General features: G+C 48.9%; 1 protein-coding gene across 2 annotated transcripts in view; it reads right to left on the reverse strand.

The window, feature by feature from the left end:
• sf3b1 (splicing factor 3b, subunit 1) overlaps positions 1–13420 on the reverse strand; it is a 65939-nt gene that overhangs the window by 13897 nt on the left and 38622 nt on the right. For both annotated transcript variants that reach the window (XM_070875909.1, XM_070875910.1), the window contains 7 exons: positions 8537–8638; positions 8278–8457; positions 6416–6502; positions 6033–6303; positions 5640–5785; positions 4880–5026; positions 3750–3875 (listed from right to left, as the gene is read on the reverse strand). In XM_070875909.1, coding sequence (XP_070732010.1) covers positions 3750–3875; positions 4880–5026; positions 5640–5785; positions 6033–6303; positions 6416–6502; positions 8278–8457; positions 8537–8638 — 1059 coding nt within the window. The remainder of the gene's footprint in view (positions 1–3749; positions 3876–4879; positions 5027–5639; positions 5786–6032; positions 6304–6415; positions 6503–8277; positions 8458–8536; positions 8639–13420) is intronic.

Below are 13420 nucleotides of genomic sequence, written 5' to 3' on the forward strand. Positions count from 1 at the left end.
ATAACGTTAGCTATCCGCCAGTCCTTTGACACGGCACCTTTTTCTGACGAATTATTAAATGTGGGTAACTGTGCCTTTGCTATCTCTTCGAGATTCTATTAAAATGCGCAAATAAAACAGGGAAGGTGGCTCAACCGTGGCTAACAAAGGAAATTAAGGATAGTGTTAAATCCAAGAGGCATATAAATTGGCCAGAAAAAGCAGCAAACTGAGGACTGGGAGAAATTTAGAAATCAACAGAGGAAGACAAAGGGTTTAATTAGGAGCGGGAAAATAGAGTATGAGAGGAAGTTTGCTGGGAACATAAAAACTGACTGCAAAAGCTTCTATAGATATGTGAAGAGAAAAAAGATTAGTGAAGACTAACATAGGTCCCTTGCAGTCAGATTCAGGTGAATTTATAATGGGGAACAAAGAAATGGCAGATCAGTTGAACAAATATTTTGGTTCTGTCTTCACACAAGAAGACACAAATAACTTTCCAGAAATACAAGGGTAAAGTGAGAAGGAGGAATTGAAGGAAATCCTTATTAGGCGGGAAAGTGAGTTAGGGAAATTGATGGGATTAAAGGCCGATAAATCCCCAGGGCCCGATAGTCTGCATCCCAGAGTACTTAAGGAAGTGGCCCTAGAAATAGTGGATGCATTGGTGATCATTTTCCAACAGTCTATCGACTCTGGATCAGTTCCTATGGACTGGAGGGTAGCTAATGTAACACCATTTTTTAAAAAAAGGAGGGAGAGCGAAAACAGGTAATTACCGGTTAGCCTGACATCAGTAGTGGGCAAAATGTTGTAATCAATTATTAAAGATGAAATAGCAGCGCATTTGGAAAGCAGTGACAGGATCGGTATGGATTATGAAAGGGAAATCATGCTTGACAAATCTTCTGGAATTTTTTTGAGGATGTAACTAGTAGAGTGGACAAGGGAGAACCAGTGGACGTGGTGTATTTGGACTTTCAAAAGGCTTTTGACAAGTTTCTACACAAGTGACTGGAGTGCAAAATTAAAGCACATGGTATTGGGGGTAATGTACTAATGTGGATAGAGAACTGGTTGGCAGACAGGAAGCAGAGAATCGGGATAAACGGGTCCTTTTCAGAATGGCAGGCAGTGACTAGTGGAGTGCCGCAGGGTTCAGTGCTGGGACCCCAGCTATTTACAATAAAAATGAATGATTTAGATGAAGGAATTGAGTATAATATCTCCAGGTTTGCAGATGACACTGAGCTGGGTGGCGGTGTGAGCTGTGAGGAGGACGCTAAGAGGCTGCAGGGTGACTTGGACAGGTCAGGTGAGTGGGCAGATGTAGTATAATGTGGATAAATGAGAGGTTATCCACTTTGGTGGCAAAAACACGAAGGCAGATTATCTGAATGGCACCAGATTAGGAAAAGGGGAGGTGCAACGAGACCTGGGTGTCATGGTACATCAGTCATTGAAAGCTGACATGTAGGTACAGCAGGCGGTGAAGGCGGCAAATGGTATGTTGGCCTTCATAGCTAGGACATTTGAGTATAAGAGCAGGGAGGTCTTACTGCAGTTGTACATGGCCTTGGTAGGCCTCATCTGAAATATTGTGTTCAGTTTAGGTCTCCTAATCTGAGGAAGGACGTTCTTACTATTGAGGGAGTGCAGCGAAGATTCACCAGACTGATTCTCAGGATGGCAGGACTGACATATATGAGGAGAGACTGGATCGACTGGGCCTGTATTCACTGGAGTTTAGAAGGATGAGAGGGGATCTCATAGAAACACAAAAAGGGACGGGACAGGTTAGATGCAGGAAGAATGTTCCCGATGTTGGGGAAGTCCAGAACCAGAGGATACAGTCTAAGGATAAGGGGTAAGCCTTTAGGACTGAGATGAGGAGAAACTTCTTCACTCAAATGAGTTATTAACTGTGGAATTCCCTACCGCAGAGAGCTGTTGAGTCCAATTCGTTGGATATATTCAAAAGGGAGTTAGAATGGCCCTTACGGCTAAATGGATCAAGGGTATGGAGAGAAAGCAGGGGAAAGGGGTATTGAGGTGAATGATCAGCCATGATCTTATTGAATGGTGGTGCAGGCGCAAAGGACCGAATGGCCTACTCCTGCACCTATTTTCTATGTTTCTAAATGTAATCCTTTCAGACCAGGGGATTTATCCTCGGAGTTTGATAAGTTTATTTAATATTTCTCCTTTTTTAATTTTAAATGCAGTTATATCATTTCTAATCTCATCTTCCGATGACGTGTCCACCTGATCCGTCTCTCGAGTAAATACTGAAACAAAGTCATTATTTAATATTTCCGCCATTTCACTGTGGCTGCACGTGATATTATCCTGTCCATCCCTCAGTGGCCCTATTCCCATCCCAGCTTTACTTTTAAAAAAAAATCTATGTACCTGTTGAATCTTTTAATCTTTTGTTTTATGTTCCTTGATACTTAAATTTCATAGCTCCTCTTTGCCTTCCAAATTATTTTTTTGACTTCTCTCTGCATCTTTTCGTATGCTCTCTTATCATGCTCTCCCTGCTGTCCATGTACTTAATGTTTGCCTCATTCCTTACCCCCAATTTTTCCCTTATTTCTTTATTCATCCATCATCATAGGCAGTCCCTCGAAATCGAGGAAGACTTGCTTCCACGCCAAAAATAAGTTCTCAGGTGACTGCAGTCCAATACGGGAATTACAGTCTCTTTCACAGGTGGGACAAATAGTCGTTGAAGGAAAGGGTGGGTGGGGAGTCTGGTTTGCTGCAGGCTCCTTCCGCTGCCTGCACTCGTTTTCTGCATGCTTTCACAATGAGTCTCGAGGTGCTCAGCGTCCTCCCGGATGCTCTTCCTCCACTTAGGGTGGTCTTGGGCCTGGGATTCCCAGGTGTCAGTGGAGATGATGCACTTTATCAAGGAGGCTTCGAGGGTGTCCTTGAAATGTTTCTTCTGCCCACCTGGGGATCGCTTGCCGTGTAGGAGTTTCGAGTCGTGCCCTTGCTTTGGGAGTCTTGTGTCGGGCATGCGGAGCTGGTCGAGTGTGGTCAGTGCTTCGATGCTGGCCTGATCGAGAACACAGACGTTGGTGCGTCTATCCTCCCAAGGGATTTGTAGGATTTTGCGGAGACATTGTTAGTGGTAGTTCTCCAGCGATTTGAGGTGTCTACTGTATATGGTCCACATCTCAGCCATACAGGAGGGCGAGTGGCCCTGTAAATCTAAGCTTGGTGCCAGATTTGAGGACCTGGTCTTCGAACACTCTCTTCCTCAGGCGACTGAAGGCTGCGCTGGAGGCGGTGTTGAACCTCTTCGATGATGTCTGCTCTTGCTGATAGTAGGCTCTCGAGCTATGGAAAGTGGTCCACGTTGTCCAAGGCCACGCCGTGGATTTCTATGTCCAGGTGGCAATGCTGTGTGGTGGGGTCAGGTTGGTGGAGGACCTTTGTCTTATGGATGTTTAATGTAAGGCCCATGCTTTTGTACACCTCGGTGAAGATGTTGACGATGGCTTGGAGTTCAGCCTCTGTGCACAGACACAAGCGTCGTCAGTGTACTGTCGTTCGACGAGAGGATGGGATGGTCTTAGATCTAGCCCGGACGCAACGAAGATTGAACAGGTTCCCATTGGTTCTATAGTTTAGTTCCACTCAGCGGGGAGCTTCCGTAGTGTCTCATTAGTGTTTCGTTTAGTCTTGTTTTTTAGCAGAATATATTTTTCCTGGACTCTGTTAAACATCTTTTGCACCAAAACAAACGTCTGCCTTACCTGTCTGTAGTTCCTTCTGTCCAAAGCCATTCGATGTTGCCAAAAGTGCTTGAAGAATGGAGGAAGGATTTCAGTTTTGATGTAGTTGGCTTCCACACCATCTGTGCCACAACACTGTTTCACCACCTACAAATAATGTGTATAAGTTATTGCAGTTCTTCTTTGCAACTGGTCTTATCACTGTAGAGTTGGAGATTTAAACTTATTTTGTAGAAAAAGACTAAACTCCATACTCAATGGGTTGAAATAAATAACCAGAGGTTAGTTCATACCCGATACAAAAAGTTCTTGGATATATAAACTAGTTACAGCAATAAAACTGTCTAGCTGCAGTGATATGCAGCATATTACAAAAATATATTAAGAAGAAATACAATATTAGGAGTCAAGACTGGTGAAATTACAATATTTTAAAAGCAGTAAAAATATATTCTCCTCACTTGGCTGTACAAATTCAAATTACACCAAAGGACCAAAAGTGTATTTCTTTCATGTATTTCTAACCAAAAGAAAAGAACTTAAGCCTCAACGGTAATGCTAATGCAAGTATTGATAAACCTATTTCACCGAAGTATACAAATACTTTCCAGGACATCAAAATTATTAGAAATTACTTCTCTTGAAATATATTCAGTAAAATAAAGCATTGGTACAATCATACAGCACACAACTCTACTCAGCCCATCGTACCTGTACCCGCTCTTTGAAAGAGCTATCCAATTAGACCTACTACCCTACTCTTTCCCCATCGCCCTGAAAATGTTTCCTTTTCAAGTATATATCCAATTCCTTTTTGAAAGTTACTACTGAATCTGCTTCTTTCAGGCAGTGCATTCCCGATCATAACAACTCGCTGCGTAAAATTATTTTGCCTCACCACCCCACCCCCCACTTCATGTGTTTCATTCAAGAATCAAACACATAATTCAACAAAATCAATTACATAGAATTAAAATACACATGTACAGTTTCAAAGGATCACATCCAAGAGCTGAAAATTAAGAGGAAACTAAACTACAGAAGGAAAGCCGAGCACAGCATACTTTTTTTTTTGTATCTACTGTCACGCTGAAAGTTGTTATTATGCTAATTCTACAAAATATCCTCAAGTCTTATGGTTACAAACTTGCCTTGAGCACAATCTTTTTCATTTCTTCGTCAGGAGACTGAAACTCTCGGATAAGGATCAACATCACTTCTCGAGTATAGTAGTTAGCATATTCAGCATCCATGAGAGGAATCAGGTATCCAATGGCCTTTAAGAAGGCAGCCAGACCCTAGAACAGACAGCATTCATATTAGGTTTATAAACTGATGTAGAACCATCGATACAAATTTCTTCTGATCACAAAATGGTGGAATGCTAGCTTGCACTGGGATTCTCTATTTTGTAAATCGTCAACTATGGCTCTGCTATTGGGAAAATCACAATGCGAAGGCTAAGTGGTTCTCTATGTGGAGGGAGTAGTGTATCACAAAGTTAACAAATCCCAATGGCTAAATTAACCAGACATCATGAGATTTCTGGGGCAGGTTGTCGGTTTCTTGCTAGAGAATGATGAATGAAGTGGGGAAGATCACAAAAAAAAGCTTCAACCTGATGCTTAACTTTTGTAAATCCTGCATCTGCACACAATGATATGATCAATGTTTGTTAAATACATTTGTTTTTACAGGATGCAAAAAACAAACACCAAACACAGGTACTAAAAAATATATAGCAAAGTTGACTGTTTTAAGTTCCTTGGTGGCAGACACCTATGACCATACACTTTGGTGCAATATACACTGTTATTCCACTATAGTTTCTAATACAGCAACATCTGTTCACTGCCAATAGTTAAATGCATAGAAAGAATTGTAAAATTATGCTCATGAAGACAATCTTACTTTGCCTCTGTGTTGGCGAATACCCTTCCACAATGGTTTTAGAACAGAGTCAAATGACTCAATACCATATGGCGTTGCAGCTTCAGCTAAGGCAGCAATAGCCAGAGCACTAATGGTTCGAACCTTCTGCTGCTCATCAACCAGACCTATGAAAAAAGGAGCATTTCATCAGATTAACTTACACAACCATTCAATGTAGTGTAGTATAGCATACTCAACTAAAGTCTCCACTTAAAACTATAAAAATCTGGTATGTAGTATAGATTGTTTTATGTAGAAATTTATTATAAATGAAATTCCTCACTTTATGTACACATTACTAAATGGCTTCTCAAAGTTATTAGCGACAGATTGAACAAATTTGTGCAGTTTCTGCTATTCATCAGTACATACCATGTTCAATAATTTCAACCAAGCTCCTCAGATGAGGCAAGATGGCACAACCCATAAGGATGGCAATCTGCTGCACAATTTTGATTCCGGTGTGCCTAGCCTGCCACGATTTCTTGCTCTTACACACAGCTTTAAGGAAAGGCAACAGTGATGGGATACCAAGAGCAGAGGCGACAACAGCAAAGGCTCTAGCTGTTGTGTTACGTACGTACTCATCCATATTATCAATATCAGGACGCATAGTGGAAATCATAGTGGCCAGACCTGCAGCCTAAAAATACACAGAACAAAAACATGTCAGACCAGTAGACAAGCAGACCCATTCTTTTAATTCAAAATTTGATATTGGATTCAACAAAAATTGTAAATGACAGTATACATACTTTTGCTAAGTTAGAGATGATTTCTCTGCCTTCCACTCTGGCATAATAGTCTTCATCAATCAGCAATGGCTCAATAACCACAAGAATCTGTAAAAATGTATCAACACATTATTAATAAAGCAATCATTATATGATAAAAATGCATACTCTTCACTGCCACTCAATGGCCAGATTAAAAAGAAGTGATTGAAAACAGCCCAGTCTGACTCACCTTCCGATTCTCTCAATTTGAGGGAAATTACTTAACCGTTGCTCACCACCATCCCACAACAACATGGTTGAGATTCGGACCTCATGACCCATTATTGCATGAGATAGCACATTAAAGGGTCCTATAAATACTTCTGCTTGTTCTCACTGCCCCTTCCTTGCAGGACCATAGAAAATGTAGTGATTGCGTGCAGATAAAAATGTATACTGCACATCAGGTGTACCAAGATCATAAACAGCTCTTACACCTTTCCTAACAAAAATAAAATCCTCGAATCCCAACAGTTCTTTTTAAAAGCAATGTCATTAACCGCCACCTCCTCACCAATTTTCTTGCTTCCTCCAATGACAGCACTGGTTGATATGCTAATATAGTCACAAAAAGACACAAGCCAGCCTCTGGTACCTCATCCACATGGCCAATCTTTGTATGTTAGGTGATTATTCGACAGGCAATCACAGGCAAGTTCCATTCTGTCTTCATCCAACATCCACACACATGCATTTCCCATCAAAGGTCACTTAGCAGCTGTAACTTATATTCCCTGTTCCTATCTCAGGGACATCGAGGACAAGTGTTCTCTCTCAACTGCCTTTCTGGCTGATATCTGCGACCTCAGCACAAAGCAGGGGTCAAAACCAAGATCTTTATGGTCAACATGGCTCAATTTACTATCGGGCCGTGCATTTGCTAAATGAGCCAAACAGCCTGAGCCAAATAGTTTGAAACGCAAAAGAAAAATTTCTTTCGAATGTACCAGAATCATCTCTGAGCATTCTTGAATATAGACCCAAGTCAACCCAAACACTGCAACAGAGTGATACTGCAGTCAAAATTATCATGTAACTTCATTAATTTTGTTTCCCCCACTGCACAAAGGTGATAAAAAAGGAACACTTCAGGTTTGCGATACAAGTCAATCTACCATTACCAAGTTCCCCGCTATCAAAACCCAGAAGGGGAGGGAGAGAGAGAGAGAGAGAGAGACACCATTAACCAGCTGTAACACCACCACAGCTACAAGAACTAGGCAGTAGATTGGTACTCTGACATTTGGCTCATCTCCTGACGCCTCAGAGCCTCACCACCATTGAGAAAACACGTCAGGAGTAGGATGGAATACTTAGCACTTGCCTGAACAAGTGCAGCTGCAACAATCAAGAAACTCGACACCAGAGATATGGCTTGGTTGGTGCCCCACAGCACTGGGTTCAATATCCAGCACTGGCACACTACGACTGAAGTATGTGCTATCCCTAGGATGCACTGCAGCAACTCACCAAGCTTATAACTATCGCACCTGCCAGCCTTGCAACTTCTACCACTGAGAAAGACAAGAGCAGTGATGTCATGAGAACGCTACCATATCCAATTTACATACGACTCTGACTAGGTTATATATCGCCATTTCTTCATTGCTGGGTCCACATCCTTGAATTTCCTACCGAGCAACATTGTGGAAGCACCACCACAGAACTGCAGTGGTTCATGGTAATGGTCCACCAAGATCTTCTCAGGGCAATTAGGAAGGGGCAATAAATGCAGCCTTGCCAGTGTTTCCCATGTTCAGAGATCAATTTTTTAAAATTACAACCCTTTATCTTTTTAAACTGCTCATTTTAAAAATGTAACCTAGCAAATATAAACATACCTTGTGCACATACGGTCGAACTAAATCATCTAATTTGTACAAGATTCGGTCAATAACTTTAACCAACAAGTGACGCTCTTGGTCTTCAAGAGTTGGGGACATCAGAAGCGGAAGAATCTGATTGAACAGGGGACCAGCTCCGAATTCTCTGGCTTTATCAGTTATCTGACGCAAAGCAGCCTTGAAAAAAGAAAAAAAGAAATCACATTTGCTCCAGCAATACACAGCCAGTTATAATTCACAAAAAAATTATGCTTACCTTCCTCATTGGTGGAGTACCATTCTTTATTTTCAGAAGCAACTTCATTATCTTTCTTTCCTTCTGCTCCTCTGGGCTCAGAGTCGACTCATCAACTTCAACCTGTTGAGTACAAATATGACAAATATGTCTGTTAAGTGCTGGAACTTCTTAAATCTGATTGCTCAAAATTTGTGCCAAAATAAAAAGCTACACGACTCATGTGCAATCCTTATTTCAACACTTTTGGAAGAAAATGTGCAAGTCTAATACTCTCAGATTAAAGGATATCCATACCAGACTTGTGAAATATTATACAAATGACCACCGTTCGGACATTCAATTTCTCTCTCATTTTCACTTAGTCAATATCACTAACATCAGAGCAAGTGTTTTGAGGAACATGAGGAACTTTAGCCTTTCAGCTTTGATAGGTGACTGAAAGGCGAGATTGTAGAGATATACATGACTGCTTCAACAGTGCAGCACTCCCACTATACTTTGTCAGCCTGGATTACATAGTCTGGAGTGGAGCTTGAACCCATGACTTTTTGACAGAGACAAAAACATACTATAAGCATATACATTTGCAGGGGGGGGTTAATATCCAATCTATTATTAAGGCAGCCTTCTTCCACCTTATTACCTGCCTCTCCCCCTCTTTCTGCCAGCTGCTGCTAAGACCCCAATCAATGCCTCTATCATCTTGAAGATAGGTTTCTCTATTACTGCCTCCTTGCTGGCCTCCCAGCTTTCAAAAATTACAACCTATTCAGAATACAGGCCCCAAGTTTCGACATGATTTGCTCCTGATTTTTAGGAGCAACTGGTGTAGAACGGAGTATCTTAGAAATCGGAATTCTCGCCATTTAGTTTGCTCCAGTTCTAGTGAGTTAGAACAGTTTCACTTTGGAACAGAATTTTTTTTTCAAAAAGGGGGCGTGTATGGCCACTTACGCCTGTTTTCAAAGTTTCGTCAGTGAAAACTTACTCCAAACTAACTTAGAATGGAGTAAGTGAAGATTTTTGTACGCTCGAAAAAACCTTGTCTACACTTTAGAAAATCAGGCGTAGGTTACAAATCAGGCGGAGGGAATGTGGGGGGGGGGGGGTTTAAAGGGAAGTTTACAAACATTAAACACTTCGGCCCCAAGTTTCCACATGATTTGCTCCTGATTTTTTAGGAGCAACTGGTGTAGAACGGATTATCTTAGAAATCGGAATTCTCCACATTTAGTTTTCTGCAGTTCTAGTCAGGTAGAACTGTTTCACTTTGGAACAGAATTTTTTTTCCAAAAGGGGGAGTGTCCAGCCACTGACGCCTGGTTTCAAAGTTTCCACAGTGAAAACGTACTCCAAACTAACTTAGAATGGAGTAAGTGAAGATTTTTGTACGCTTGAAAAAACCTTGCCTACACATTAAAAAATCAGGCGCAGGTTACAAATTAGGCGTCGGGAACGAGGGGGGGGGGGGGGGGGGGAAGGGAAGTCATTAAATTCTACAATAAATCCTTAGTTATACTTGTACAAATATTATACAAATAAATCCAACCTGAATAAAAATTTATAAGCAAAGAAAAGATTAAATAAACCATGTTCCTATCTGTCTGAAAGTGCTTCAGGCAGGCCTTTCAGGCAGCGGTTTGCCGTCGGGACCGAAGGCTGAACGGGCCAGGCTCGAGACTTCGGGCAGAGCCCGTCCCCAGCACCAGATTTACAGGTAGGTGGCATTGGGTCGGGTTGGGGAGGGAGGTTCGGGTCGGCGGGGAGGGAGGGGGAGGTCGGGTTGGCGGGGAGGGAGGGGGAGGGGGAGGTCGGGTCGGGTCGGGGAGGTCAGGTCGGATCCAGTCCGGGGGCGGGAGTCGGGTCGGGTCCAGTTGGGGGGGGGGAGCGGGAGCCGAGTCGGGTCGGGTCCAGTCGGGGGGGGAGCGGGAGCGGGAGTCGGGTCGGGTCCAGCCGGAGCGGGAGCAGGAGCAGGAGTCGGGTCGGGTCCAGTTGGGGGGGGAGCGGCAGTCGGGTCGGGTCCAGTCGGGGGGGGGAGCGGGAGCGGGAGTCGGGTCGGGTCCAGTCGGGGGGGGGGGGGGGGAGAGCGGGAGCGGGAGCGGGAGTCGGGTAGGGTCCAGTCCAGTCGGGGGGGAGCGGGAGCAGGAGTCGGGTCGGGTCCAGTCGGGGGGAACGGGAGCGGGAGCGGCAGTCGGGGTTGGGTCCAGTCGGGGGGGGGAGCGGGAGCGGCAGTCGGGTCGGGTCGGGTCGGGGGGGAGCGGGAGTGGGAGTCGGGGCAGGTCCAGTCGGGGGGGAGCGGGAGCGGCAGTCAGGTCGGGTCCAGTCGGGGGGGGGAGCGGGAACGGGAGTCGGGTCCTGTTCGGTCCGCTGGGGTGGGAGAGCGGGAGCGGGAGTCGGGAGGAAGCAGGAGCTGGCCGTGGGAGGAGGCTTATTCACACAGCCCCAGTGAGGCCATTCGGCCAGGGCTAGGGGCTGCGTGTTTCAGGCCCCTCCCACACAGTTCGGCGCCTGGAGCTACTGCACTTGCATGCCCACTGTAGCGCGCATGTGCAGAGGTCCCGGCACGGTTTTCAGCGCAGGGACCTGGCTCCGCCCCCCCTACAGCTCCTGCTGCGCTGCGGGACAGAGGACCTGCAGGTAGGTGGAGAATAGCGCGTTTTTTTTCAGGCGCTGTTTTCGGAGCGAAAAACGGGCGCCCAGCTCAGAGGGGCGACTGTTTTGCCGCGTGTGGAAACTTGGGGCCTTCAGTTTTACAAATAAAGAGCCATCATCAATAATAAATGATAAAAACATCAATAAATCAACCAATAAATCAATGAAAAAAAATTAATGAAACATTTTCGACTTACCGACTGCAGCACCGGGAGCCCTCCAACAGCGTGCTGGGATGCCCCCCCCCCCCAGTGTGTCTCTGTCAGTGTCTCTATCTCTCTGTCTGTCTGTGTCTCTCATTCTCTGTCTGTCAGTGTCTGTGTTTCTGACAGCGAGGGGAGGGGGAGGAGGGGGGATGGGGGGGCGGAAGGAGTGGGGCGGGCGGGCGGAGTGGGGGGACGGGCGGAGTGAGGGGACGGGCGGGCGGAAGGAGTGGGGGACGGGCAGGCGGAAGGAGTGGGGGTGGGGGGGGAGGGCGGAAGGAGTGGGGGGGGGGGGGGAGGGCGGAAGGAGTGGGGGGGGGGGGGGGAGGGCGGAAGGAGTGGGGGGGGGGGGGGAGGGCGGAAGGAGTGGGGGGGGAGAGGGCGGAAGGAGTGGGAGGGGGGAGGGCGGAAGGAGTGGGGGGGGGAGGGCGGAAGGAGTGGGGGGGGGAGGGCGGAAGGAGTGGGGGGACGGGCGGGCGGAAGGAGTGGGGGACGGGTGGGCGGAAGGAGTGGGGGACGGGCGGGCGGAAGGAGTGGGGGGGGGGGGGGGAGGGCGGAAGGAGTGGGGGGGGGGGGGAGGGCGGAAGGAGTGGGGGGGGGGGGAGGGCGGAAGGAGTGGGGGGGGGGGAGGGCGGAAGGAGTGGGGGGGGGGTGGGGGAGGGCGGAAGGAGTGGGGGGGGGTGGGGGAGGGCGGAAGGAGTGGGGGGGGGGTGGGGGAGGGCGGAAGGAGTGGGGGGGGGGGGGAGGGCGGAAGGAGGGGGGGGGAGGGCGGAAGGAGTGGGGGGGGGGGCGGAAGGAGTGGGGGGGGGGGCGGAAGGAGTGGGGGGGGGCGGAAGGAGTGGGGGGGGGCGGAAGGAGTGGGAGGGGGGAAGGAGTGGGAGGGGGGAAGGAGTGGGAGGGGGGAAGGAGTGGGAGGGGGGAGGGCGGAAGGCGGAAGGAGTGGGGGGGAGGGCGGAAGGCGGAAGGAGTGGGGGGGGAGGGCGGAAGGAGTGGGGGGGGAGGGCGGAAGGAGATGGTGGGGGGGGGGAGGAGATGGTGGGGGGGGGGAGGAGATGGTGGGGGGGGGGAGGAGATGGTGGGGGGGGGGAGGAGATGGTGGGGGGGGGGAGGAGATGGTGGGGGGGGGGGAGGAGATGGTGGGGGGGGGGGGGAGGAGATGGTGGGGGGGGGGGGGAGGAGATGGTGGGGGGGGGGGGGAGGAGATGGTGGGGGGGGGGGGGAGGAGATGGTGGGGGGGGGGAGGAGATGGTGGGGGGGGGGGGAGGAGATGGTGGGGGGGGGGAGGAGATGGTGGGGGGGGGAGGAGATGGTGGGGGGGGGAGGAGATGGTGGGGGGGGGAGGAGATGGTGGGGGGGGAGGAGATGGTGGGAGGGGGGAGGAGATGGTGGGGGGGGGGGAGGAGATGGTGGGGGGGGGAGGAGATGGTGGGGGGGGGAGGAGATGGTGGGGGGGGGGAGGAGATGGTGGGGGGGGGAGGAGATGGTGGGGGGGGGGGAGGAGATGGTGGGGGGGGGAGGAGATGGTGGGGGGGGGAGGAGATGGTGGGGGGGGGGAGGAGATGGTGGGGGGGGGGGAGGAGATGGTGGGGGGGGGGGAGGAGATGGTGGGGGGGGGGGAGGAGATGGTGGGGGGGGGGGAGGAGATGGTGGGGGGGGGGGAGGAGATGGTGGGGGGGGGGGAGGAGATGGTGGGGGGGGGGGGAGATGGTGGGGGGGGGGGAGGAGATGGTGGGGGGGGGGAGGAGATGGTGGGGGGGGGGGGAGGAGATGGTGGGGGGGGGGGGAGGAGATGGTGGGGGAGGGGGAGGAGATGGTGGGGGGGGGGAGGAGATGGTGGGGGGGGGGGAGGAGATGGGGGGGGGGGGGAGGAGATGGTGGGGGGGGGGGAGGAGATGGTGGGGGGGGGGGAGGAGATGGTGGGGGGGGGGGGAGGAGATGGTGGGGGGGGGAGGAGATGGTGGGGGGGGGGGGAGGAGATGGTGGGGGGGGGGGGAGGAGATGGTGGGGGGGGGGGAGGAGATGGTGGGGGGGGGGGGAGATGGTGGGG

Source organism: Pristiophorus japonicus, chromosome 3, assembly GCF_044704955.1.
Source record: "Pristiophorus japonicus isolate sPriJap1 chromosome 3, sPriJap1.hap1, whole genome shotgun sequence".
Lineage (NCBI taxonomy): Eukaryota > Metazoa > Chordata > Chondrichthyes > Pristiophoridae > Pristiophorus > Pristiophorus japonicus.